The 27,966-nt window shown below is 39.3% G+C and overlaps 1 protein-coding gene across 2 annotated transcripts in view; it reads right to left on the reverse strand.

The window, feature by feature from the left end:
- hdac4 (histone deacetylase 4) overlaps nucleotides 1–27,966 on the reverse strand; it is a 260,715-nt gene that overhangs the window by 208,595 nt on the left and 24,154 nt on the right. The window contains exons 1-2 of one of the 2 annotated variants that reach the window (XM_077215663.1): nucleotides 15,932–16,066; nucleotides 2,743–3,013 (exon numbers count right to left, since the gene is read on the reverse strand). In XM_077215663.1, the coding sequence (XP_077071778.1) occupies nucleotides 2,743–2,764 (22 nt within the window). In that variant the 5' untranslated portion in view covers nucleotides 2,765–3,013; nucleotides 15,932–16,066. Of the gene's footprint in view, nucleotides 1–2,742; nucleotides 3,014–15,931; nucleotides 16,067–27,966 lie in introns of those variants that run through there. The other variant, XM_077215662.1, reaches the window with a different exon arrangement.

Genomic DNA, 27,966 nt, shown 5'->3' on the forward strand with positions numbered 1-27,966 from the left:
AGGCAAAAGCTTCTAAGGTACTGAAATAAATACAAGCCCAGAGCGCTAAAGCGATATTCATCGTTACTGGCAAATCAGCCATTGCTTTTCATGTGGCTAATGGGACGAGGGCAGCAAGCTGACAATCAAACAGCTGCTCTCGATGGAGCAAGTCCCGAGACTTGCATTCGTAAATGCTTTCTGTACCACCAATAATAAGCTTTAAAAAACATTTTTGCTTATTAAGTCACAGACTAGAAGTGTCTAAATACTTTCTCTGTACAGATTCGAAGGAGGGGTCTCGAAAAGAAAGTTCAGACTTAGGCACACTGGGTAATGTCAACAGAATGTGATGTGGAAGAAAATTGATTGAGTGAGTGAGTGAGTGAGTGAGTGAGTGAGTGAGTGAGTGAGTGAGTGAGTGAGATCAGGGTTAGACCTCCTCTGATGAGAAACAGCAGATTAGGCTGATGCTGGCGATCCTTGGCTGAAATTGCTCTTTCGGACCAAAAGCGGATTAGTGGATGGGATGTTTGAGAGATGACATCAGGCCTCCAAATCTCCAATCCAGCTCAGAGAGAACAAAACCATTACTTCAACCCTGGATTACCAACACAGACCATCAACGAAGTCTTTAACCCTTTGATACGATCAGGAGTGAGATGATTGGCTAATGAGTGTTGTTTCTGTAATCTACTCATGTGGAGCAAAACACTGCTCTCAACACCATCACATGAAACAATATTCAGATGAAAACCTCTCAATATTTTATGTAAATATTTGAATATACTCATACATAATCTGCAGTTCAAAGGTTTTAGGGTGTGCTAACACTTGTAGTTCGGTTCTCTTGGTTCTTTTGGTCCAGACCAAGAAAGAAAATGATACATTTAGTCCTGGTTTGCTTAGAGTTCACACTGTAATTTTTAACAGTGATAAAATGTGTAAAGGAGTCAAAACAGCGGCAGGAATCCCTCCATCACACACAAAACAAAGCTCTCCTGTGAGGAGACGTGGTTCTGATACCTGTGATGGGCAACATAGCGACTATAACGGGAAAACATAGGTATTCTGTTGTTTTTAGGGTCGCATCTTGTGACATTATGTCCCGTTTTTGGTTTGTTTACATGTCTTTGGTCCGTGTTGCATTCATATTTCAGTCTAACGCACCAGAGTTCGTTTGGAAGCAGGCCGAGACCCATATTTTCAGCGGTCTTGATCCGCTTGTTTTGTGCGCACCAGGGTTCGGATGGCAGCGTTCACACTTATTCAAATAAACCGCACTAACATAGGGCCCTATGAAATCCGTTTTATTTTTTCTCAAATTCCGTTTTATTGGATTTATTTTTAGCCCTTTCGGATTTTTCGGATTTGCTTGTTTTCTTTTCACTTCTAAGCAGTATTGACCGTTAAATTAAACGTTTTAATCAAACCAAACATGTTAACACACCCTTAAAGAAGTCTCTTATGCTCACTAATGCTGCATTTATTTGATCTTTATTACAAATTGCATTTGATAGTTACAAATTAAAATATCTGTTTTCTATTTTAAAATGTAATTCATTCCTGTGATGCCAAGCTGAATTTTCAGTATCATTACTCCACTCTTCAGAGTCACATGATCCTTCAGAAATCATTCTAAGATTCAGATTTGGTGCTGAAGAAACAGTTATTATTATTATCAATGTAGATAACAGTTGATATTGATGCTTGATATTTTTCAGTATTATATTTATTAATAAATGTAATAAGCTGGACACAAAAAGCACAGTGATTTTACCACAGTAAAGGCAGGGTTAGGCTAAGAACACCACAATCTCTTTTAGCAAAATGTTGGCGAAATTTTGCATGCAAAAAGGTTGATTATCTATTGTCAATAGTGTATGATGTATGAAGAAGAAGAAGAAGTTTTATTTATATAGCGCCTTTCCAAAGCTCAAGGTCGCTTTACATGGTACCTTTATAATACATTTAACACTGACGCACAACTTTACAATCACAAAGGACACAAGTACAGCTCAAACTGAAGTCACTTTCAAACCAAGCTGTTTTCTGTTGTCAGGTTCCAATTGAACCTGAAACCTGCGTGCTGAAATCGTTTACCCTCATACAAAATTCACAATCACGAAGATTCCCATTGAACTGCCTGGATTTCAACCACATCATTAATTGTTGCATAATCCCTGTAACCGACCTCGCATTTACTAACCCAATGGCTCACAGAATGAACCAGTACAACTACCGAGTGCTCATCTGTCCAGCGGATGATTCAGTGAAAAGAAACCATCTGAAACTCTATGACCTTTTCCTCTGCGAACACAAAAAGGATTCAAAAAGGAAAATATAAGCAGATAGAGAGAAGAGGAAAGATAAAGGAAAAGAGACAGCACAGACCGCTTACAATTTTTTCCAAGAATAATCAAACTCCTCCTCAAGCTGACAGTTGGACAAGGCGGCCTTGGCAAAGTCGAGGGGACAGATATTTGAGTGCGAATCAAAAAGCTGCTCAAAAGCCTTTTCTGGCATCTCAAGGCTGATTCTCAACCCTCAAAGCCCAATCACGTGCTATTCCTGTAGCTGAGAAACAATATCCTCTTCTACAGAGAAAAACGGGTTTGTAATGGCACATATCTGGATCACAAAAGGTTTATTTACAGACAGACGTAACTGAAACCCGATCGGAGCTGATTCCATACTGTTTATCTTGTTCTGAGACGGGTAACCTAAGATGAAAAGCATTGAAGGGCCACAAAGAGCTCTTACCTGGGCGGCTGTGGGAACTCATTGTGGCTGCGACGGCACTTTCTGAAGTGACTGGGTTGATAATATGAGGAGTGTGTCCTGGCAGATGAGGATGTGAGAAACACCTCACAGCTCCTCTGGGACTCGTTGGCTGCTCACCATCCACGGTTGGATGGAAAGACGAGTCAAAAGAGATGCGGGACAGGAAAGAACGGACAATCTCAGAAACTCATAGCGCCCCCTCTGGACGTAATCCAGCTCTGCGTGTTGGTTCCTCTTCACTAGGCTTGAACTGTCAAAAGAGCAAAAAAAAGAGATTATGTAATGGCTGTGTTTTATTACCTAATGAGCTGCTTTGCTGTCTGCTGCCTATATTGAACTGAAATATAACCCAGACAGTGATTTGCAATGCTCGACATACAATAAGCACAACATATGAAAAACACCTTATGGGATTACCTTCAGTATAATACATGCAATGTTAATTTAGCTTTTGGTCAACGTTGGGAACGCCTTATAATGTACCCTATGTAGGCAGCACACTAGGTTATCTAACAGAGCCAGAGATGAAGTGCACGTCACTTCAGTGGGCTTTCCCTCTACAGTGTAAATACATGACAAAGGCCAGAGCAGAAGGACACAGTGACACATTTTTGACACGCGGCGGGGCGAGTGTAAACCACCCTTTACCAATCTGCCACGCTGACACATCCCTTCCCAGCCTTCCATATTTGCTGTCACAAAGCTTAACAGAACTGACAATAACAATCACATGTCAAGCAGACATAACGCAGCTTGCCCCACAATAAGAGTGTGTACATTTCTCCTTATGTCCACCTGGAACAAAGGAACCTGTCTGTCAGCATAACAACAGTATCTGGAGCAGTCTAGCACACAGCAGGACTTCACAGCTTAGCCAAGTTATGTAACCATAAACATCAGCTGTTCCAAGAGGAATGAGGCCTAGAGTAAAGGAAAATCACTCAGTCTGTGAGGGTAGGCTTACCCGAATACCATGTTTCTGGCAAGTAGGGCAGGGTAAGGCTAATGGGGATGGGAATCTGAGAGAATTTCTGATTTCAGGACCTTAACAATTCAAAACAGTTCTTTTGGGAGTTTTGAGGAAGAAAACCCCATCAGACAATAATAGGTCACAAAGATAGAATAAAAAAAAATACAAATGCCTTAAGTACACAATGCAACAACAGTTATCTGGTTCATATTGTGTTGAACAGGATAAATATAAGGACTTATTTTTATGAAACTGCTTAGAATCTGTAGCTGCGTCCAAAATCGAATACTTCCCTTTTATATAGTTCACGAAAAACAGTATGAGACATAGTATGTCCTATTACATAGTTTTCAGAAAACAGTAGGCAAAAGGTACCCGGATGACCTACTTCTTCTGGTGAGATTCTGAAGTGCACATTCAATGGACACTTTACTATCCCATGAGGCCACGGGAGAGGATTAATGAATTGAGGTGAAGCAACACAACTGACCCTGGTAGGTCACATGATAATGACTACATGGCAGATGTCAGATGAATTTCATTCATACTACCCAAATTCATACTATATAAACATGTTTTTTGAATGGCCACGAAGTTCAATTTCAAATGTAGTACCTATTCAGACAGTATGCACCATGTGAGTGAATTCAAGAATGATTCATGAGTCTTTTTAACAGATTAACTCAAAAGAACTAGCTCCTTAAAGTAATCCCTTTTTGAACCAGAATGCAATAGTAATGATTCTACATAAATTGAACTGTAGGATATGCACACATAAATCGATGCACAGATCTAAGACACATGTTCTCCTCAGTTTAATGTGGAATGCGTTCAACAAACCTTTAAGTTAAAGAATTTATAAGGTAGGGTTTTTAAAAAAATGTAAAATGTAAAATGTAAAATGTGCACGGCCACACGGGCATTCATAATGACGCCGGAATTACCGGAGTTGTCAAACCTCGATTTCAAATCCCTAGTTTAATGAAAATTACATTTTTATTTAAGATTATAAAGACAAACAATATTCCCTTTAGAATAACAAGCATTGGATAAATAGGACCAAGGATGTACATTACAAAGTTTAATTTGTAAATTAATAATAAAATTGTCATTTTATAGTGACCCATAAGAAAACAATTAAGCATAAGATTCATAATGTCAGCAAATCTCATCATAAATTATTAAAATGTATCCTACAGCATGAATAATTGGGATACGCACAGGTTTTACTATAGTGCTGTACTAAATTCTGTCAAACCCAAAACCTGCTGAGACGAGGGAAACATCACACAAGGCATGTCTGCTTTTAAAAGAGACGACTCCAAACCACACATCTATGCCCTCAAAAATCCCAAACTGCAAGTACTCCATCCCAATTAAACATGCCAAGAAAATGTGATTTAATCTTTGCAACTCCCAAAGAAGCTGACGTGAATTTTTCCGCGCACACCATGAAAAAGGTGTTGCATCACAGGCCCCAGAATTAAGTGAAGCATGTACTCTATAAATCTGTTTGTTTTAGAGAAGCACGTCTCCGCAGAACCACACACAATCTTTACGGGACGTCTGATTTTCCAACTTTCCTCTCAAAATAAGTATGGCTTCTCACTCGGGCCAGGTGGCGTGGATTACATGTACTGGAGGGAGTTAGTTGCAGTTCCTCCGGCAGGCTTTTGCACTTGCTGTCATCACGTCTCACATGGCGCCCTTCCCGCCCCGTGAGCGCAATAAACAGAGCGAAAGTGGACGTGCACGGACACAGTGGGTAAGGATCTCGAGTAAATGTGAGAAAACAAGGGCGGAGACTCAAGCCACAATTACATATTTGTGCACATAATTGTAGGTAAAGTTTACAACTGAAGAAACAGTTATTTATAATATTTTTATCACAAATTTATGAATGAGGATGTAAAGATTTTGGTTGCGATTATGATTCCATTATCTTAGCTCCTCCCCTGAATGAGCTGTACACAATCCACCATGTTTATCTCCTCATATGAGTATTTGCTCAGCATTCAAGAAATGTATTCTTTTTAAAGCTACTAAAGTTACTCAATCAAGTGCAGTGAGTGATTTTCTATTTTTGTGCGTTGCGACATTCGTCTGTTATAGGACAACTTAGTTTGAATAAACAAGCAGACACTCATTAGCTACTTGCTCTACGTTTGTTTAAAATTAACAGCAAGACAACTAGAAGTGAATGTGCTTTCCATTAAATGAATCACACACAGTAAACAAATCCTTAACAAAACAAAAAAAAAACATTGCAATGAACGTGCTTTGTTTTAAATAAATCACACACAGTAAACAAAACCTTAACAAAAAAAAAAGATTCGTTGCAAGGAACTTTGCAATTTAGACGCGCAAACTGGGTGCCGGTGCGGTGAAGCGTGCATGCTCGGGCAGATTCGGCTAGAAGTTGTTCAACCTCGGATGCGGCGCCACGCACGCTGTTACAAAAAAAGCCGTGCAAACAGCCAAGCGATTCTGGGAGCACCTGAGACTTATATTACATCTTGTAAAAAGGGCATAATAAGTCCCCTTTAATGGGTATAGCTACAGTAATGTCTTCAGATAGTCAGCTTGAGATCCTTTCCATCTAAACAGGTTATATATCTTAGTAGTGAATGTTTTACAAGCAGTAGAATCTGCAAAGCCAAAAGTTACATAGTATACCTTTAATGTGAACAAATACCTATTTGTGAACAAATTATTCTTTTGAACTGGTCCTGTTAATGGAATCCATTGAATTATTCAAAGAGGTTCTTGAATTATTCATCAAACCACAAGTAAAAAAACCACAGTAAGTATAAATATTTACAAATTTGACCAACGCAATATTTTTCACAAACTAATTATTTTTCATTCATTAAAAACCACCATTTCAAAAGAGTTACTGCCCCTTTAAATTCAGTGAATGAACTATTTTTCTGAACAGTGCTTGAACAGTGGAAAACAGAAGTTTCACAAAAATTACACACTTCACCTTTAAGAGCTGCCAAAGAAACCCACTTCTCTAACATCATTTGCAGTTCTGTCCGTCTACATGAGGCGTAATGTTTTCCTGAGAGTGTTTAATGGAGTGAGCTTCCTCCCTGACCCGAACTGAACACTACAGCTCAGTCACTTACTCGCTCATGGCTCAGAGATCGCTGACCGACTACATTCGTCCCAAACCACAAATGGACCCAGCAGCAAGACCAGCGTGACCGTGAGAACCGCAGGGTTGACTTGAGGGAAACCCCTGATATAAAAGTCAAAGTGGCATTTGAAGAGCCGCAAGGAAGGAGACGTTTCCCCCGGAGTACCGCTGCTATTCTCAGCTCAGACCTATTTTAGTAAAGGGGTTTCTCTTGAATTGACATTGCCCCATATAACTGTCAAAACATGTTAACTGCATGTAAGTGTTGATCTTTTCAAGCGGTTGGTTTTCATGCTAGCTGGCCATCCCACTCATTCCTACTTCTCAAGTGTCAGAGGCGTCTTCTAACAGAATGAAAAAACATCTTCTGATAAATGATAAGATAATGCACACACACAACGGATTTAAATGAAACATATCTGTCTATACGGGTTTCTGACGTATGAAAGTGCACTAGACTTGGCTCGATACCAAAATGTTGGTTTCGGAATGGTTAGGAAATTTCAGATAAAGTCAAATAATAATATAAATATGAATAATATGTAATAATAATTTCATTAACATTTGGTATATATACACATATACATATATATATATATATATATATAACAACCACAACTGAAATAAAAAAATTTGTTGTCAAATAATAATAATAATAAATATATAAAATAAATATAGATAATACACATACATATACACATACATTCACATATTGCCAGGAAAAGGATTTTCAGAAAAAAAAAGAAAAGAAAAAAAATCATATATAGTTATAAATATAAAAAAAAAAAAATATATATATATATATATATATATATATATATATATATAATTAAAGTATCGTTAATATATCGATTATTTGTTTTCACAGTATGAAGGTGGGTAGTCAAGCCAGCCATAGCTTTTTTTTTTTTTTTTATCATACGAAAATTATGGTAATCGCCAAGGAAAGAAGAAAAAGTTTACTTTTTCTGTAGTCAAATACTTTTTACATCTTTTCTTGGGATTTTGAGTGTTCATTTAAATTCAGCAATTTCATGGCCTTCATATTTGCTGTTTATAAACTGACATATCACCATTAGGGTGCTCCAGCTGTGTAAATATCAGCCTCGGCCATTCAAAAACACTTATTCCAGGTTTTCCAAGATTTTGGGAACCCTCCAATACATAACAAATAGACATACACATTAAGACATTTTTAAAAACAGGAATAGGAATGGTGGCCTAGTTTTACATAAAAGTGTGTCAAGGAAGCGGGGCGCCATGTTAACAGATCGCTTCAGGACAAAAATCAGCCAAACTCGGTCAAGCGTCCACTGGCCCTGACTGCTCATGTCTGGGGGTGCAGGTTTAACCCGAGGGACCATAAACCCTCGGCGGCATTTCAGCCTTACATCATCCCGTCTGAGACAAAACAAACCCAAACATGGCGGGCCGTCTAGAGTGACCATCACAGAGGAGCAGATCTGACACAGGCTGACAGGCCCGAACAGAAGAGCCGCTCTACTGAGCTCAGCAGGAAAACGAAACCCGATCCAATATGACAGGACGTCGTCTGTGTTTGTACAATACTCACCGTTGCTCGCTCATGTACGCTACAGGACCAAACACCAGCAGGACAAATATAATACCAGTTAGCCATTACACCGCACTAGAAGAGCTAATGAATGCTTAAACCTTAAATGACCATGCTTTTGATGAGGGTGACCATTTACAGTTTAACATGAATAAGTCTAAGCTGAGAATCAACAATGCCTTTTGGAAGTCAGCTGTGTCTCTTTTATCCCAATGTCTCTGCCTCGACTAAACCCCAGCTAAAGCTCTGTGTGTCACATTCCATTAAAATGACAAAGTTACACAACTTTAGAGGGAAGCGTATTGCTAAGGAACTCCATATCTAATAGCAGGCAGGCAGTGATTTTCAGCATTTCTTTCCAGGACTGACGTGGTACCGTGTTTTGTGCCATTAAATTTACTCTCATGCCACTATATGGCCAAATGCTTTAAGGAATTCGCTCAACCACTGACGTCTTGTTTTGGCAGAGTAAACTAGTGCAAGGCATGTTAAAAAATGGGATGGTGAGCAACAGATTGCGTATGTTTTAACCAGTCATTTGATGCAGTAAGTGTTCAGTAAAAGCTGAAAAATTAAATTCTGTTATTTACTCGCCCTCATGGCGTTCCAAATTCTCAAGCTTTTTTTCCTTTCTTTCTTTTTCTTTTTTTTGCACGGAACACAACAGAAGAACATTTTTGAAGAACAGCGGCTTTTCTCTTCACACAGCTTTTCCAGTAACTACAACTGTCATCATGGTTATTATCGTTAAGTAAAACTATTAAAAACTTTTTCATTGAAATGAAGCTGAAATAAAATAACATATTAGATGAAAAACTGAACAAAAATGAGAAACGTTGCTTTGGAAACTAACAGAAGTTTAAGTTGAACCACAAACTGAAACTTGATAAAAATTTAAAAACTGAACTAAACTAAAACAGAAATAAATAAAAATTAAACCCAAGTAGTAATATTGAAAAATAAAATAATAAAATTCCTAAAAATAAAAAATATTTCAAAATGTTAATAAAAAGCTGTAATAGTATAAAATAATACTAAAAAAACACTGGCTGTCATCAAGCTCCAAAGTGGACAAACACCATAGAAGTAGTTCAAATGACTATGTGCAATAATATAGTCCACGTCTTATGAAATCATCTAGGCCTAATATATTTTACTATAGTTTTGTGTAGGAATAAATCATTTGCAGCCACTTTTCCAACCTGAATGATTTTTCAGAGATATGGCACAAAAGCTTTATGCATTGATGTTTGGTTCTTTAAAGAAATAGTTCCAATTCGTTCAACATTGACTCATACTCATGTTGCATTTATCTGCATTTGAAGAATGTTTAGGAATCATAATTCCAACTGACTTAAACTGCATAGGGGAACACACTCAAGACATTTGGCACCAAAATATCTTCATGTTCCATGGAAGGAATGAAATGAAATGAGGCTGAGTAAATGATGACAGTTTTATTTTTGGGTGAACTATCCCTCTAACAGGGTTTATTAATATGTCTATTTTGGAGCATGACAGCAATGAACACTATTAACTGTTGGAAAAGATACATGAGATAAAAAAAAAAATCACCTTATTCCTTGGTGGGGGGAAACAACAGCATACAGGTTTGGAACAGCATTAGGGTGAGTAAATACTGACAGAGTTTGTATTTTAGGGCCAACTATTCCTTAAATAGTCAGATGAGTATCAAGAATTTAACATCTCCATTTCCATACAGGCCTGACTGTTTCCAGATAAACAGAGATCAGGAAATTGCGATTGTGTTCCTGCCTGGACTTTATGAGGGGCGAAACAATCACCGCTCACTTTCCCTCGGCTGTTGTGGGGACTAGGACTTCAAGGGTCACAGTCATGTGACGATGAGGTTACCACCTTGACCAACACACTGCCCACAAACACTTCGTTTTCATTAAAACCATCACACAAACAGACAAGACTTTCATTATTGCAATCTTGGGTTTCGGACAAACACAGATTGCCAAATGAACCCCTTCCAAATGAAGCCTCGCCAAGTTCTGCCAGAGCACAATGGAACACCGAACGGGCGCTTAAACAAACCAAAAGTGACACGGATACCAAACGATTCCACACTGAGGCGACAGCACTCGAACCACTGAATCTAATACCCAAAAATGATAAGTCTGTCATCATTTACTCATCCTCATGTCGTTCTAAATCTGTATGAATTTATTTCTTCTGTGGAGCACAAAGAATATTTATTGTTCTTTTCTATATAATGAAACTAAATTGTGATGGGTGCTGTAAGGCTCTAAAAAAGCAACACCATGAATAATGATGTCACATAAATATCATACAGGGCTGCATGATTTGGAGGGGTGAAGGGAATATGAAAAATGCGATTAAAATGCCTTTGCTTTGACAAAACATATTGAAATTAGGCTATACATCAATATGTCTATAATAATAATATTATTGTTATTGTTACTAATAATATTTTTTACTAAACAAAATATTAAAATTAGAAATATTACTAAAAAGAGTATTTAAAAACCTAAAGAATTGTGATTAAAATGCCTTTGCTGTGCTTGTTTGTACAAATTGGCCAAAAATTTTAGATTATCAATCAGTATAACTATAATAAAAATATTATTATTATTAATAATAATAATACTTTTTATTACTAAACAAAATGTTAAAATATGATGAAATATTGATTAAAAAAATAGTATTTAAGAAAATATATTATTGCGATTGCAATTAAAATGATTGTACAATTTGGCCAAAAATGTGAATTATATATTTTTACTAGTTAAAAATATTAAAATAAGAAATTACAATAAAAAAATAGGATTTCCATTTTTAAGTATAACCGTTAAGATGAAATACTATAAATTATTTCTTACATTTTTTATAAGCAATACTCATTAAAAGTTTGTTGCGTTCTCAAATGCACATTATAAGTGACCCAAACTGCAGAGTTCACGTGAACCGAGCTGCTCTGAGATTCTGAAAACACTGGATCATGAGCTGTTGGGTTTAAGAGAACACAGCTCCACGGCACGCTATATTTCATTAAATCAGAGCCTTTGCTTTTTGATCAAGATCTCAATTCTGATTTTATTCGATTAGTCGCGCAGCACTAATATCTGACTGACTGACTTCTGAGGAACACAAAATGAGAAGTTTGAGTAAAACATTTCTTTAAGATGAAAGTGAAACAAAAACGGTCAAGTTCCAATAAGGACAAAATAGCACTATAACAGAAGAAACATAGCAATTCATATGACTCTTGCACTATATTCCTGTCTCATAGAGTCGCAAGCATTATGTGAGGAATGGACTGAATTTAAGTCAATGTTCATTCAAATGTTGCTTTACTCATCATTCGTTTTAACTATATGAAAAAGAGCAGCTTGCACATTCTGTGCAAAATGTCTCCTTTTGCATTTCAAAAAAGCATAAGGGTGAATATATGAAATGACAAAACATTCATTTTAGGAAGAAGCACCATCCTACAAATATCCAGAGACTTAGCAGACAACACAAGCCCTCAGGGACATTAAGACAATCCTCTAAATAACACTGCTTGTGACAAACATCCAATTTTCCAGTTAGGGGACAACCTTTCCACGGACCGCCAGTCACACTTGTCATCTGTCCAGCCGCATTTCCCACCTACAGTTACGCCCCGTCTCCTGTTAACACTTTTCCTCGGAGCCAAACTCTCCCTCTCTTTCCTCTTCAGTCACAGATGCAGCAAACAGTGCAATCTGCCAATCTCCATGAGTCATCCAGCACTGTTAATTATGTCCCCTAAGGAGTAGAATTGATTAGCGAGGGTCTCAAACTGATTTAAATTGTTATTTGAGACTATATAAAGCGTGGGCCTAAACATTGCCATTTAGTCTCATTCACTAAGCGCTGTCGTTTTTCAGAATCCTACTTTGCCAAGCCACACAGATTGGATCTGTGGAGAGAGAAGCACAGACAGGATAAATGATACCGGTGCATTCACTCACAATGTGATTCAAGGGGAGAAACTTTTTGCTGTATGATAGGAATATTTATTAAACCATAGACCTAGTCCATACGTCAACCATAGTCACTACGAGTTGAGTCGAATGTCAATCATTATGGCAAGCCCACAGTTAAACTGTTAGCACATGAAAAGAGGTGCAAACTAGAGGGCTGCATTGGGATTGAGTCCCGCCGGGTCCCGCGGGACCCAACGCAAATCTCGCGGGAGCGGGCGGTTTGAACTTTGCTGCGGGCGGGAATGGGCGGGCAAAAAAAAACCCTGCGGGATCGGGAGGTTGCCTAACGACATGATGGAGATGTCAATGATGTGGAAAAGAACCTCAAACTGGGTATTTACAGCACAAAACCTGAGCAAGGCAAGTCTGACATTTACTATTCATCTTCCTGATCAGTGCATCAGAATACATGCAGGCCAGGGAAACGAAACCAACAAACCCATGAATCTCTTTAATAATAGCAATACAAATACGCGTTTTTTTCCTGCGGGACGGGAGAAGACACAAAGTCAGTGCATCTCTATTATTGTGCGGGAATAAATTCTCCGAGTTTTGCGGGAGCGGGCGGGAGTGGACATACATATTGCGGGAGCGGGCGGGAGTGGACATACATATTGCGGGAGCGGGCGGGAGTGGACATACATATTGCGGGAGCGGGCGGGAGTGGACATACATATTGCGGGAGCGGGCGGGAGTGGACATAGCCTACATATTGCGGGAGCGGGCGGGAGTGGACATACATATTGCGGGAGCGGGCGGGAGTGGACATACATATTGCGGGAGCGGGCGGGAGTGGACATACATATTGCGGGAGCGGGCGGGAGTGTAACACATACGTTGCGGGAGCGGGCGGTAATGGTCAGAAATTCGGCGGGCGCGGGCGGGAGCGGGATGAAGAAAACAGTCCCGCGCAGGACTCTATACTTAATGGCAAATCATTCATGTCAGCATAGAAAAAACATAAAGGTTTGGAGTTTATTTCTCCTCACCAAGCTTGCATTTTTTGATCAACAGTAATATTTCGAAATAAATCAGTTTAAAGCTGTGATGACAAAGCATCATTATTCCAGTCTTGAATGTCACATGATCCTTCATAAATCATTATAATATGCCGATTTACTGCTCAAGAAACATTCTTTATTATTATCAGCAGTTGTGCAGCTTAATATTTTGTGGAAACGGTGATATGTTTTTATCAGGATTCGTTTATAATTTGAAAGTTCAAACGAACAGCAATTTATTTTAAATAGAATTATTTTTGTAGCATTGCAAAAGGCTTTACTGTCACTTTTGATGAATGATCCTTGCTGGAAAAAAGTATTCATTTCTTTAAAAAATAATTCTAACATAACAAATAACAAACAAATTAGAAATTAAATCTTTTTAATCTATAAATGTGTAGGACCATTATTTTTTTATGCTTTTTAACTCCTCAATAAACTTATGCATCTGGATATTTTTGTAGGTGTAATTTTCATTATACTGAACAGTATATTTTCATCAGATTCTCATCACTGTAATACAGTGACTTGCTTATTTAAGTCAGCAAACCAGTACGACGATTTTAAATTTGTTTTTACTTATTTTTGCATTACAGTAATGGAATGATATTTTTTTCCATGAGAGATGAGAGGACAGTGGTATCTAATTGCCATATAAATTTTGACATATTTGCCATATAAAATTGCGAAAATAATGAAAAACAGAAAATTTAAATGGATTTTTTTAAAGGCTTCAATATATCTTTGAGTGAAACATTGGCAAAAAAAAATGTAATTCAAGGAAAGAGCAAAAATATTCTAAAAAGTGTTCAAGCGATATAAACCCACAAAAAATCACATGTGCACATTATGTTTTTGTTAGTTTCCAGAAATCGAAAAGTGCAAAACTAGGGTCAAGCAAAACTAGATTAACTCTCTGCTGTCAAGTTCTCTGAAGGCTGCTTTGACCTTCTTCCTGTGGGGCCAGGAATTTACAAGGTCTGAGGGCCGGTCCTTGAGAGCCAGAATGTGGAAAGACGAGCGAGTTTCCTACAGGCTATGATTAAAGCCTGGATTTATATGCCTGTGCATGATGCCACATGTTAGAACTTCAACCACCAGCTACGTGTGACAGCAGCGCAGACCGACAGCGTGATATAACCACCACCACCGGACAACACAGCCGGCATGACTCAGCTCAGAACATCAAAACAGCCCAGGAAACTTGTCAGCCCTCATGTTCTGTTTGGTCGTTTACGTCAAGACCGTTTTAAAAGCACAAAAACAAAAATTTCAACATAACATAAATAATAAACCCCAGCAACTTTTAATCCTCTCCAGGCATTCTCTGATTGGTGCACAGGGAAACAGCAATACTATTAAACGCATACTCATTTCTTAAAGTATCAATAATGTCTGCTTAACCATATTAAAAGAATTTAATGGGAAAGTAAATGTTCATTTCAAAATTAATATTATTGTTCATTGCAAAATTAATAAGCCAACATTCTATAGTAGAAGCCATCAACTGTCTGGTTAATAACTTATATATATATATATATATATATATATATATATATATATATATATATATATATATATATATATATATATATATATATATATATATCTTCTTTTGTGTTCAACAGAAGAAAGAAACTCATACTGGTTTGGAACAACATGAGGATGAGTAAATGAGGATAGAATTTAATTTTTTGGGTGAACTATCCCTTTAAGTGATACATAACTGACACAAGAATCATCAGTTATGCATCTGACGTCAGAACTTTCATTGACAAAAAAGGAACACGATGTTTATTGCTTGGAACTCCACGGGAAAGATATCTATAATGTTTAACCAGGAGTTAAAACAATGTAGCATTTTTATTTTATTTTATCAACCACTGGGTATTTGACTCATTCAAGGTGCACAAAACTACCAGGTCCTAAAATGTCTCTCATTAATATATGTGAATGACCATGAAAAGCTGACGACTGTCAAGTAAAACAGTCAAAATTATGTTAAATCAAAACTGTCAAACCAAAGCACTGCTATGAAAACATGCAAACATATTAGTCATCATAAGAGTATAATACAGCGCATATGAGATAGGCCTATATATATCCTACACGTTTATAATCGTTTTCTGACAGACAAAATGTTCAAACCTTTCTAAATAATGAAAAGATCACACATTTTTGTGGAACGGCCATTGTATAGTTGAGTAATAGGCTATGCCTTAATCTAAAATATCAGACTTTTAAAAATATGCTTTTACGATTGTCCTGCAGGTATGAAGTAAACGCATAACGTTACACAACTAAACTGAAACGTGATAGAACTACTCCGAGAGTTACGATTCAACACACACACACACACACACACACACACTGTTTTGATTGTTTCATCTGATCGCCCACAAGTTTCTTTCTCTTACTGAAATGATCGCTGCATTTAAAGAGAAAATCACAGGGTAACGCATGCGAATCATCGCTGCTCACCTCTCCGAAGCTCCGCCGCGATCGGACGCAACGCTCCGGACTTTATTCCCGTTGGAGAGCGCGCCAACGACGGATCCACTCACCGACGGGTTCCGCCATACTGGATTGTGTCGAGCGGATCACGTGTGTGTCGAGTCCCCGGCGCATGTCCTCCAGAGGCGGGCGCTGAGTCAGTCGAGCCCGCGTCTTCATGTTTCTAACATAGTGACCGATTCCGATTCCTTAACAGTGCAGTGCCAATGCCAATAACGATTCGTTTGATAAACACATATTTGAAATAAGAAATGTTCTTGTATAGCCTAATACAGTCCGTATCTTTATTATTGTAGCCTATCGTGATCCTTACAGATTTCAACAGATCAGATGTAAAAAAAAAATAAAAAAAAATGCAATAGATTGAATATAATATTTTCAACATTTAAGAGACTTTTCAGACTTTTTAAACGCAATATAATAATTTGTCCTATAGGCCTATGCAGTGGCGGTTGGTGCTAAAAAAATGAGGAGGTCAGCTGCAAACAAACTGAATTATTAATGCAGAACTGAATGCTAATTGTTAAATAACCATTTAACAGCTATAATAATGTATCATTACTGCTTCGCTAAAACTGGAAAATTCAGCAAAGCATGCCATAAGGTAGGGTTGGGCAATAGCTAATGGCCACAAATATTTTTATTTTTGGGGCTAAATGGCGATGTATGGTAGCTATAGGCTAATCCCAATATTTCATTTTTTTCTATTTGAATTTTTAGAAATCTGTATTTAATTTAACAAATGTTATTTCATATCCTGATCAATATTGTCCGAAACTGTTTATATTGAAAATTATGAAAACAACCTTGCAGTATTTGCTTGACTTTTTTTAACTTGCTTGGCAAGTTATGCACTGAGGAAATTATTGGATGTCACCTCAGTTTAAAGGGCATCTTGCAGGTAAAAAAAAAATCTAAATTAATACATAACCTTGTATGAAAATACCATATGAAAAGTTAATGCAGGATTTAAAATGTTTTAAAACAAAATTATTTAGAGGTATATTTGTTTCCATCAATCGCTGCACAAGTTAGGGTCACGTATGATGACAAAAGCACATTAGTGCTAGCACTCTCGGAACCCATAGAGAATATATTGCAGTGCCTGCAGTACGAAAAAAAAAATCTTTGTATGGAAGTCTATGGGAACACTATGGGCGATTCTTGGCCAGAGTGAAACCGCCCAAAAAGAGGCGGAACTGCACAGACCGTGACTTGAATGCAAATGTGATTGAAAAAGTCCCTTTCGCACTTTGGCGGTGCGTTGCCCTATCGCCCCTAATAAAGAACCCGCTCCCTGCCTATATGTGAAATTAAACGTTATATTTCATGTATTAATTTACTTTTATACAATACCACTGATTACAACAAAACTCATAGGCTATTTGCAGTGTTGGGAGTAACGTGCTACAATAGTAACGTGTAACGCAGTAGTGTAAGGCATTACTAATCAATTTTCAGTAATTTTACTCGGTACATGTTCAGTTACGCTTTCGTTACAACACACTTTTAGTTTTAATTGTAAAAAACAAACAAAAAAAAAACACCAAGACCACGAGAAATTAAAGAATGAAAAATGCAAGTAGGCTGTTACCTGTTCGTGGTCAGTCAATAGCCGCGTGTGGTGTCCAAGTTTGTAAATAAAGACTAAATGGCAGCGTCTGATATATTTGTATAGCGATTTATTTTTTACAGGAGTGCCGTGAGGCATGATTTCGGCCTCTGTGCTCGCGCTGGCCAGTGGAAATGCGGCCAATGGGTGAAGATGGCACGAAGAAGACTGTGCATTCGCGAGATGGACGTATGCGCATTAGGCTACTCTATTTGTACTGTGTTTTCTTTCTAAACAGTTAGGCTATGTTTAGGTGGTATTTTTCTTGTTTTCATCACGCAATCATGCTTTTGATGCGGTGGTGACGCGTTCACGTAACATGTAGCCTAACCCCTAAAATCCACTGGATCCGTCTACGGCGCGGAACGTCAGCGCCACGTTTTTGATGCGTCCCTAGCTCGGCGTCAAAGTCCACTGGAAGCGTCTCAGACTCGTTTCAGCAGTGGAGCGTTGGTTACTTTTTCATTTTTCCTCAGAATCGAAGCGTTGTTTATTTGTTGTTCATTTGTCCTCTTTTGGCTCAGGAGCGGACAGTTGTGCTACCTTATTGATGTTTTTTTTTCAATTTTCATCTTTGTGCTTCTACAATGGGTAAGTGGATTACTTAATTAAGTGAATTCTTTCTATTTGTTTTTTCTGTTGATATTTCCTACTTGGTAGGTATAGCCTAAATTTCACACAATTAAAAAGTAAAGAATTACACAATTACATGTTCAGTTCACCACCCACTGCCTCTGATTGGCTGCCCAAGCCTAACAGCGAATGCAACAAATAAAATCCAATCAGAGGCATTGTTGTCCAAACTGTAGGGATGCGGAGTCTCCACAGGGTGTTTTATTTTGAAAATCGACCGGATCCTCTATGCCGTTCTGTGTCTGACTTCCTGCCCGGTACGAAGTGCTCTGTGCTGCTTTGCGCAAGCGGCGAAAATAGACCTGCTACCTATTCTCTGCGGAGCGGAGCGGAGAGACGCTTCTGGGATGCTTCTGAGACGCGCTGCGTCCGCAGCTGGTGGACTTAAGAGCATTGACTATAATGGCCGCGATTAGCTCCGGCATCCGCGCCGTTAACGTTCCGCGCCGTAGACGGATACAGTGGATTTTGGGGTAAGGGTGGCGGCGGCCCTGCCGACAAAGCACCTAAAAGCTGTCACAAAGAACCGGCAAAAGCAATGATTATGAATATGTCAAATATAGCAAGGAGATATTTTATATGTTTATTAATAAAGATAAGATTAACGTTGCTGACTCGCGATCTTCGCAGTAGTGAATGCGCCAGAGAAAAATGCACATTTCATAAGCAGATAGCAGTCCGTTTTCTTTAGTTAATTGTTCTGTTTACAAGTAGACATTTCAATATAGATATATTTTTCAGGTCTCTGAAGTAGGCTACCTTATACACTGAGTTTCGGTTAATTTATGAGACGGGCTCCAGTTCACGCACAGGCGCCTCCGTGTCGCCATCTATTGTCTGCTATATTTACTTCTTATTTATTAAATCCAGGCAATTGGTTGATGAAACATTGATTAAAATTAAGATACAATTAGTACAAATCGAAATTCACTTTAAAGAAAGGCTTTGTGTCTTCTGTTTGAGTTCTCAGTAAAAGTTTTAAAACAGTCTTTAGTTTTAGTCCCACTTCAGAGCGGTCGCGCCAGTAACGGAGAACTGTCAAGTCCTTACATTGTTTTTTCCTCATAAATGCAAACACGAAAAATAAAATAAAATGAATATTTTATGTTCTGTGGAGAGCCAACCCTTCTTCATCCGGTGGGTAGTATTACTTTTGATTTGACCAGTATAATTCATAGAATTACAAAAAAATATTTTGCCTCCTAAAAGTTAAATATTTTTTTGTCACGCATGCCTGCGTGTGTATATATTTCAAGTTTGACTGCAAATGTCACGTCCATAATGCTGGAATTCCCCAATTTTAAATAATTTATCCTCAACTAGTTTTGTGGTGTAGGTCTACGTATTTTATAATGTTAACTTCAAAATTCAAATAATACTAATAGTAATTTAAAGATGTGGTTGCATTAGATCTGGACGGGAAGGATAACTCTTGGAGTTGGAAGAGTTGTGTTGCGATTCTTCAGGTTCGTGGATGTAGCAATGTTCAGGGAAGAAGGAGGCGGGAACCGGCGAACATTCAAATAAACTTTATTAAAATAAAACAAACCAAACTAAAATACCGCCAGCAGCCCCTCGCGGATGACTGCTGGCTTACCTAAAATAAACATAACGGCCAGCAGCCCCTCGCGGACGACTGCTGGCTAAAATAAAACACAAATACAAAAAACAAAACTCAACTAAAATACAGGCCTGTTCCTCTCTCGATCATCAACGTCGTCGCTCCTCCTTTATGCTTCCGCTCCTCCGTGAGAGATGCGAGACCGGTGTTCTCACAGGTGTTGCTCATTATCAATCGCACCACCGGCCTCGCGCCCGTTCTCTCACGTCCTTCGGCCGTCCTGTTCGCCACATACCCCCATCGCCCCTCACAGGCCGGGGGGTACTGTGCCTGTGAGGGGTACTGTGCCTACTCCCCCCGGCGGCGGCGATCCCTGGGGGGTATGGACCGACAAGCCGAGGGAAACGGAGACGGAAGCATGAGGAGCGACAGATCGAGAGAGGGGAGAGACGAAAAAAAAAAATTGGTCCCGTTCCCACAACACGCTGCCATCTGGTCCCCCACCAGCTGGGCGATCTCCTCCGCGGTGCCTGGCGGTGACGCTGGGTAGCCCTCGGTGGACGGCTCGACGCTCCTCCGCCGCCCGGTGGACGGCGACGGCTCCTCCCGTGCCTTAGGCAGACGGTAGGAGTCCCCCGCTCCCTGCTCCTCCACTTCGCTGGTGGACGGCAGCAGGCTCCGGCCCACGGTGAGCGGCGGCGACTCCTCCTCTCCTTCCCGGATGGCAGCCGCCCCTCCAATACCCAGGCGGCCGGCAGCGACCTCGACCGTCCCACCGGAAACTCACTCCAGCACACCGCCTCGAGCGTCCATGGCCGCGAGTCCCCCGCTCCCTGCTCCTCCCCTTCTGGCGGATGGCAGCAGGCTCCGGCCCACGACGAGCGGCGGCGATTTGCGCACCATGCTCGATGGCACCGCGGATTCCCCACAACGGCGAGGACTCTGTGACAGCGCGTTCCTCCCTTTTCCTGGGTTTCGGCACCAGTGTAGCAATGTTCAGGGAAGAAGGAGGCGGGAACCGGCGAACATTCAAATAAACTTTATTAAAATAAAACAAACCAAACTAAAATACCGCCAGCAGCCCCTCGCGGACGACTGCTGTCTTACCTAAAATAAACATAACGGCCAGCAGCCCCTCGCTGACGACTGCTGGCTAAAATAAAACACAAATAAAAAAACAAAACTCAACTAAAATACAGGCCTGTTCCTCTCTCGATCATCAACGTCGTCGCTCCTCCTTTATGCTTCCGCTCCTCTGTGAGAGATGCGAGACCGGTGTGCTCACAGGTGTTGCTCATTATCAATCGCACCACCGGCCTCGCGCCGTTCTCTCACGTCCCTCGGCCGTCCTGTTCGCCACAGTGGATCTGAGTGTCGCGATTTCGGTTTCATATCGCATATCGTTACAGACTTAGAATGTTAAGTTCTACTACTGTATAGCTATTTTGGTGAAAGTAACTCAAAAGTAATACAGGAGTAATGTAACGCATTACAATTCGAGACAGTAATATTGTAAGGTAATGAATTACTTTTAAATAATATAAATGCATTCGCAGCGTCATTCCCTTTGTTCTTCAGCTCTTCACCGTGCTGTTAGAACCGTGCTGTCCAAACTAAGGAAGAAAAAGCTTTTTTTAAGTTTAGCTTTGCTAACAAAGGGCTAATATGTTTTTCTCAAACAAAATGTTCAAACATGCCACATTCACAAGAACACCCACGGTGGTGACTCTTGTTGAAGGACATGGCATTAAAGTTTACACAAGTATAGCACAACTAACAAATGGCTGATAAACATTTTCATAAGAGATATATACGCACAAGCAGTGTCCATTGTGTTTGGAATTGTCCGCGCTAGGCTAGATCTCTCCAACCCCAATGCATGTGTGCACGGCTGGCAGCTCTATCATTCCGCACTCGAGCGGTGTGTAGTGCGTGCTCAGTGGGGCAGTGGCCAAACACGCCCCGCTCCTGTCTTCAGGTGCTAATCCAGATGCGACGAGTCCACGGCCACGGAGAGTTGGGACAATCGTGTAATTCCTCTGGCTGCTCTGAGTCTGAATTCTGTCTCGCTGGATCACACGGGCGAGGAATGCTCTGACGATATATACTGTATCTTTTTAAGCAGGGCAGATCACGGCTCCCGCGAGGTGGGTGGAAGTGAGGTGATGGCTCTTGCATTGATATGTATTGGAGAGTGGTAAGAAAGTTTGTAGGCCGAGTGACCTGCCCTGATCCAGTGAAGCTTGCGGGTTCTATATGATTCCTGTAGAAACAGTGGTGGGAACTCGCCTGAAGATCAATCCAGATTGGGTAGAAATAACCCTGCTGACACAGGATGAAAATGCAGTGATATGCAATATAAAGCAATGTTTGTTTGCAAAAAGATTCCCCTAGGTGATGCCTGGGAATCCTCGCTGTCTGCCTCGAGCGGTGGCGCGCGGGCACTAGCTTCTTCGCACGATTACAGTGGAGCTGTCGGCTAAGTTTTCTTTCGCACCCCCCTCTGTTTCAGCGGAATAACTGCAACTTCGGGTCCGAGTGGACTTCCCCAATACTGAGAGGGGAAATCTGTGTTCTCCTCAGCAAAGTGGCAATTCAGGTTTTGTCACAAGGGAAGATGGAGGAACAGATTTTTCAGCCTATCTTAGATTTGCAGCAGATGAACAAACACTTTAATGTGTTACAAGTTAAAAAATGCTTGCAGTATGTCTCCTGTTATGCATGAGCATCCTGTTAGAGACAACAAATGCGTCACGACACGGACATGAAACTCTGTAAGAGGAGAGTGGTCAAGAGTGGTGTAAGAGCGTCACATACATTTTTTGGAGTAGTTCTCCGTGGTGCTGAAACACTTGGCCCAACAGGGCAAACGTGTTATTCTGAAAGTGCATTCGGCAATCAAGCAATCAAGTCACTCATACACTCATACGCTGTTGTAGGAAGTCATTCATACACTGTTGTAGGCGCACCGTTGACCTTCCTGAGTCCTGCACGGAACGTGGACAGCCGAAGTAGGCCTATACTTTGAGCTTAAAGGTCGGCGTTTTTAGGCTTGTTACAAAATTGAATAGTGCCGTCATGACCTGATGGTAGATCAAAGATGCTGTCTTGACATTGGTACTGGCATTAGCTAAGCACGTTGTGAATCTTCATGCGCTATTGGTGCATCCCTTTTGCACCCAATTTGCGTTTGGTGGTGTTGCGTCCGAACATGGTGTATATGCCTAAAGTCAAGTCGGGAGTGCACTCTTCTTTGAGCTGCCCGTCCTGTAAAATCTCTGACTCAGAGGAAGACAGGAGACATGCTTTTTTCCATGTGAGAGTTATACGCAGGTACATTGGGCAGATGCAGGGTAAACGTAGCCTGGTCCCACCAGACTCTCGTACAATTCATTTGTACATAGAGTCTGGCACCGCTCCATTGACAAGCGTTAACTTCCTTGTAGGCGGGTACTCTATTGAATATATATATATATATATATACTCTATTAACTATTCTTATCTGCCAGAGTCACTCTGGATCTGCCATAACCAATCGCTAACGTTTGGTCGTGACGTATGTCATTACTTAACTACAACTCAAAATAACCCACGACATCAACGTCATCGTTCTCAGCTACTCCCTCTGTTCGCTGATTGGCCCGGTAAAAAATTGATCGGAGAAAACTAAAGACTACAGCACAATCCCAGACGTAGTACTGAAGGAAAATGAAAATTGAGCGGAAGTACGTAGGAGGGCGGAGCCAGGCTAGGGTAAACACTCGTCTGACCAGACTTTTGTCTTATTTTCCAACTCGGCCAGTGGGAAGCCGCTATTAAGCGATGTCTTTCACATCGGATTGTAGAAAGCTATGTTGGTTCTGCTGGAGGGGTGTGTGCGTACTCTACAAGGGGCATGGAAATGTCATAATGTTCATTCCCTAAGAAGAACTGGTTCATTTTTTTTCGGGAGTCAGACTACACTAGTGGCGGTGTATGTTTTTTATTCATAAAAAAAGAATCGGCTCATAAGAGTAATTCGTTCGGGAATCAGACCACACTTTTGGTGCTTTATGTTTTTGATTCACTGAAAGTAACCGACTGACAACAGTCATGTCACGGAATGCAACTACCTACAGTTCTCGCTGTATTTAGTAGATTTGTTGTATTGTATATGATTTTTTTTTTACAAAATAGGCCCGTAACATAAAATAGCCTACTATGTTTTTTGTATTGCAGTATGCCGATTACCATGCGACACCTGGAAATATTAAGTCATTTTAAAATAATTATTTACAGACCTGCAGTGCTCAGTTGCAAGAAACCTCTTAAAGGGACTATGTGTAGTTTTTTAGGTATTTTATTATCTAAAATCAATATTTTTATTCATAAATATGTCCTCAATGGTGTACAAATAGCTCTGCCAATTATCTGACTTATCCTCGCAAACGAAGAATTTATTATCTTTATATACATGTGACGGGTAGGTCCACGGAGGCTTCCATGTCGTTCGGCAATCTTGAAAAACTATAATAGCAGAGAGGGTCAAAAAGTACTAGGCCAACGCGTTTCCACAATGCGTTTTCGTTCAGAGCCAGCGTCACGTAACTGAAAGCTGCAGAAACGGAGAAGCAGAGGAGAGAGAGGCGCTTGTCACTGCCCCGGCAACTTTAAAAGGCTGCATTGCACTGCTATTATTCATATTGTAACATTCGTTTGTACGTTGTGTCAAGTTGCAGTTTGTTTGAAATAACAAACCTGTTCACCCGAAGGAAAACTCGACGAAACAACCTGTCATAGCTTTTTGATAGATAACAGCTACCGTAGATGCCACATGCATTTGAAAAAGCTAGGCACAATTCGTTTGAATGCAAAATACAATTTCACCGCTAGATGGGAGAAATTCCTAAACAATGTCCCTTTAAATAAAGAAAACTCTTATGATACACTTACAATTATAACCAAGCAGTTTATTAAGAGGTCTGGTGAAGCTGATGACCGGAAAAGACAGTGAAATGGAACAAATCTTAAAAAAATATAATATAGCTAGCTACTAATGCAGGTTATAAAAGCCCTTTAAATAATACTCTGTATTTTCTTGGATGGTTTTCACATTTTTATGTTGCATAAATAGGCCTACTTCTTTTACTGTTCATTTTACTATCTTTGGTTGAACAATAATTAAAGTTGTAGCTATAATACCAAGATTACCAGACATGACATCTTAATAGGTCTTTGGTCAAAACATTTGATATATACAATACACACATAGTATTGGTGAAATATCTCTTTCTCTCTCACACACACACACGCACACGCACGCACACACACCACACATACACATACACATACACACACATCTATTCTTAGCTGAATGTGCCTGATGGAGCTTGACCCTCATGTGAATGTAAAGTGATGTTGTGGTGACCGCTGTTTCTCAGGTTCCCCCATCTAATACTCAGAGGACTATAGAGTTTCATTTAGTACAGAGATCCACTGATCATTTAGATTGTCCTGTATTGTACACCATGCCAAGCAAATGTGCCTTTATTGTGTCCTAATCCTCCCGTAAACATGCTTCTCTTTCCAATGTGACACAAAAGTTTTTGAGGAATCTTTACATGACTCTTTTGAATTCAATAACAGTTTAAAGTGACCACATCTGGCTACACCTGAGTAACACCAATGTCCATTCACACGGAGGACGATAACTATAACGATAAAGATATGGTTCTAAAAATCGTTCTAAATATAAAAGAATAGCAGAATCCACACCACAAATATAACGATAGAGGAACGATAACGTTGGAATCACTTTCAGAATGATTTTTTCCAGCTGATGAATGATAAAAACATTGACAGCAAATCAGAATGCAACCTTCTTTAGTGTTCAAGCATTTAAAGGGGCAGACGACAAAACTTCAGAGCGGGCTTATAATAAACAGAGGGATATTATCCGTTGGTGTAGATGCTAATATAGTTATTATCGGTGTGAACCAGCATTTTATCTAAATCATAGGTATCCCTTACCTCTTGTGCACACTGTTTATTGGTGCTTTTCACAAATAGAGTGCACTTTGATCTCCCTGCAAAATAAAAAGCAAATACTAAAAGTCGCAAATCCAATTTTTATTTTTTAAGAACTAGATATGTTTGATAACCTATTATATAAAATTAACCTAGTTTAAAATTCCCCTTAAAATGATTTTGGCCTGTTGCATCTTGAGAGGTCTTGACCTTTTTTACAGTATTCAACAAATAAATCATACAAATGTCATAATTTTAAGACTATTGTTATTCAAATCATCTTATTAAAAACTACTTAATTTAACTAATTTTAAAGTGCGCCTATTATGCTTTTTCAAATATAACCTTTTATGAAAATTATGTCAGTAATTACTCACCATCATGTCGTTCCAAGCCTGTAAGTCTTCCGTTCATCTTCGGGAAACACAAACAAAGATCTTTTTAATGAAATCTGAGAGCTGTATGTCTCTTCATAGACAGCTACGATACTCATATGTGAATTAAAGCCTAAATTCAATCTGTTCATCATATCAAAATTTTGGACCCAACCGCTCAATTCATATGAATTTTACGAAGATTTAAGTGCGCAATAGATGAGTTATTGTCTCCTAAAAGAAATAATCGATTCTGAACTTCCTGAAACAAGTCGTCAGCAATTCCAGGCTCACTTACTGTTACATACATACCTATATATAATGTTTTTTATTAATAGTGTATCTATATATATATTTTTTATATATATATCTTTATTATATATATATATATATATTTTTTTTTTTTTTATAATATAAATATTATATTTTATTATATATTTTACAAATATATAATTTTCATGTCATATTTTGCATCCTGTAAAATGCCTTTTACTAAAAATAGGGATAGCTATTTCTGGAGATCAGCCTTAATAAAAAATGCAGTTTTGAAATTCCTATGGATGCAGTGCTTGTGTTCAGAAACAAGTTCTTTGGCAGAATGAGCTGCAGTTTGTGCACGAGCGTCCTGTGTTTAGCAACAGAATTCCAAGCCATTACACCTGGCTTGGTGACAATAATTATCACTTCCAAGCAAATGTAACTAACCTAATTACTGTCTACAAAGTTGTCAAGCTTCAAAAGCTGAACATGAAAACAAAAACAGGAGGGCAAATTAACTCAATTAGATGCCAAGAGAAAAAAGCACTGTTGTTACGATACAAGTTGTTTTTCACTTTACAAGTTTCTTTTCAGTTTTTCTCACTGAGTTTTCTCTGTTCTTAATCAGACAGGCAGCAATCACACTCGACCACAGAAGAAAACATTTGCAGCAAACTGATAAAAACCAAATTCTGCTTTTGATAAAGCCAGACGCTTTATGATGACAACCAATCGTGTATGTTTCTGTTTGTTGGAAGAAAAACAAACACACACACACTGAACAGAGGATTTTGATCCACTAAAGTCATGCACTGAATCTATGTCTCTCCATCAATGGCACTTTTAACTGTTCAAGAGAATCCCTGGCCTCCTTTTTGAGGTATAGCTGTTATGAAGCATAACTGAGGTTTGGAAACACTTACTGCGTCATTCAACTGTCTAGCACTGCCATCAGAATGACATCATTTCTGAGGTATTAATGCAAAACAAAAAATACAAAGGCCATTGTGAGAATATCGGGTTTCTTGTTTAAAGGAATAGTTGATCATTTAGGCTACTTACCATGTTGTTCTGACCCCATATTTCCTTTCATTAAATGCAACAGAACAATGTCCAAACTGTTATTTTACATACAATGACAAAACTGGTGCACTATAATACATTAGTCTTTTGCAACCAATTGATTGGAATGGAATCGGAACAGACCAAAAATGAATTGCAAAAATGTTGCGTTTAAAAGATGTGCAATAGCCGTCCAAACACAGCCCATTGACCTCTAGGCTAAAACAAGGCAAAATTTGGGCTTTCAGTGTAAATGTAATTGACATCTAACCGTAGCCCAAGAATAACTAGTCATCAGCGCATAGAACATGTCAAAGACATGAAACCAAACATCTTGTAATCACTGTTGACTTTGATTACAAGATGGAATATCATACTTCTTGCAAGTTTTACAAAATGATATCACCCACCGTGTTTCTGATGTTTGCTGCACTACGTGCACGAGCGCTCCAGGTAGTAATTAGATTACAGTGATTCCAGGAATTTGTTTACATGC

This window comes from Siphateles boraxobius, unplaced genomic scaffold, assembly GCF_051911475.1.
Source record: "Siphateles boraxobius isolate OS27281-9 unplaced genomic scaffold, OSU_SipBor_1 7, whole genome shotgun sequence".
NCBI lineage: Eukaryota > Metazoa > Chordata > Actinopteri > Cypriniformes > Leuciscidae > Siphateles > Siphateles boraxobius.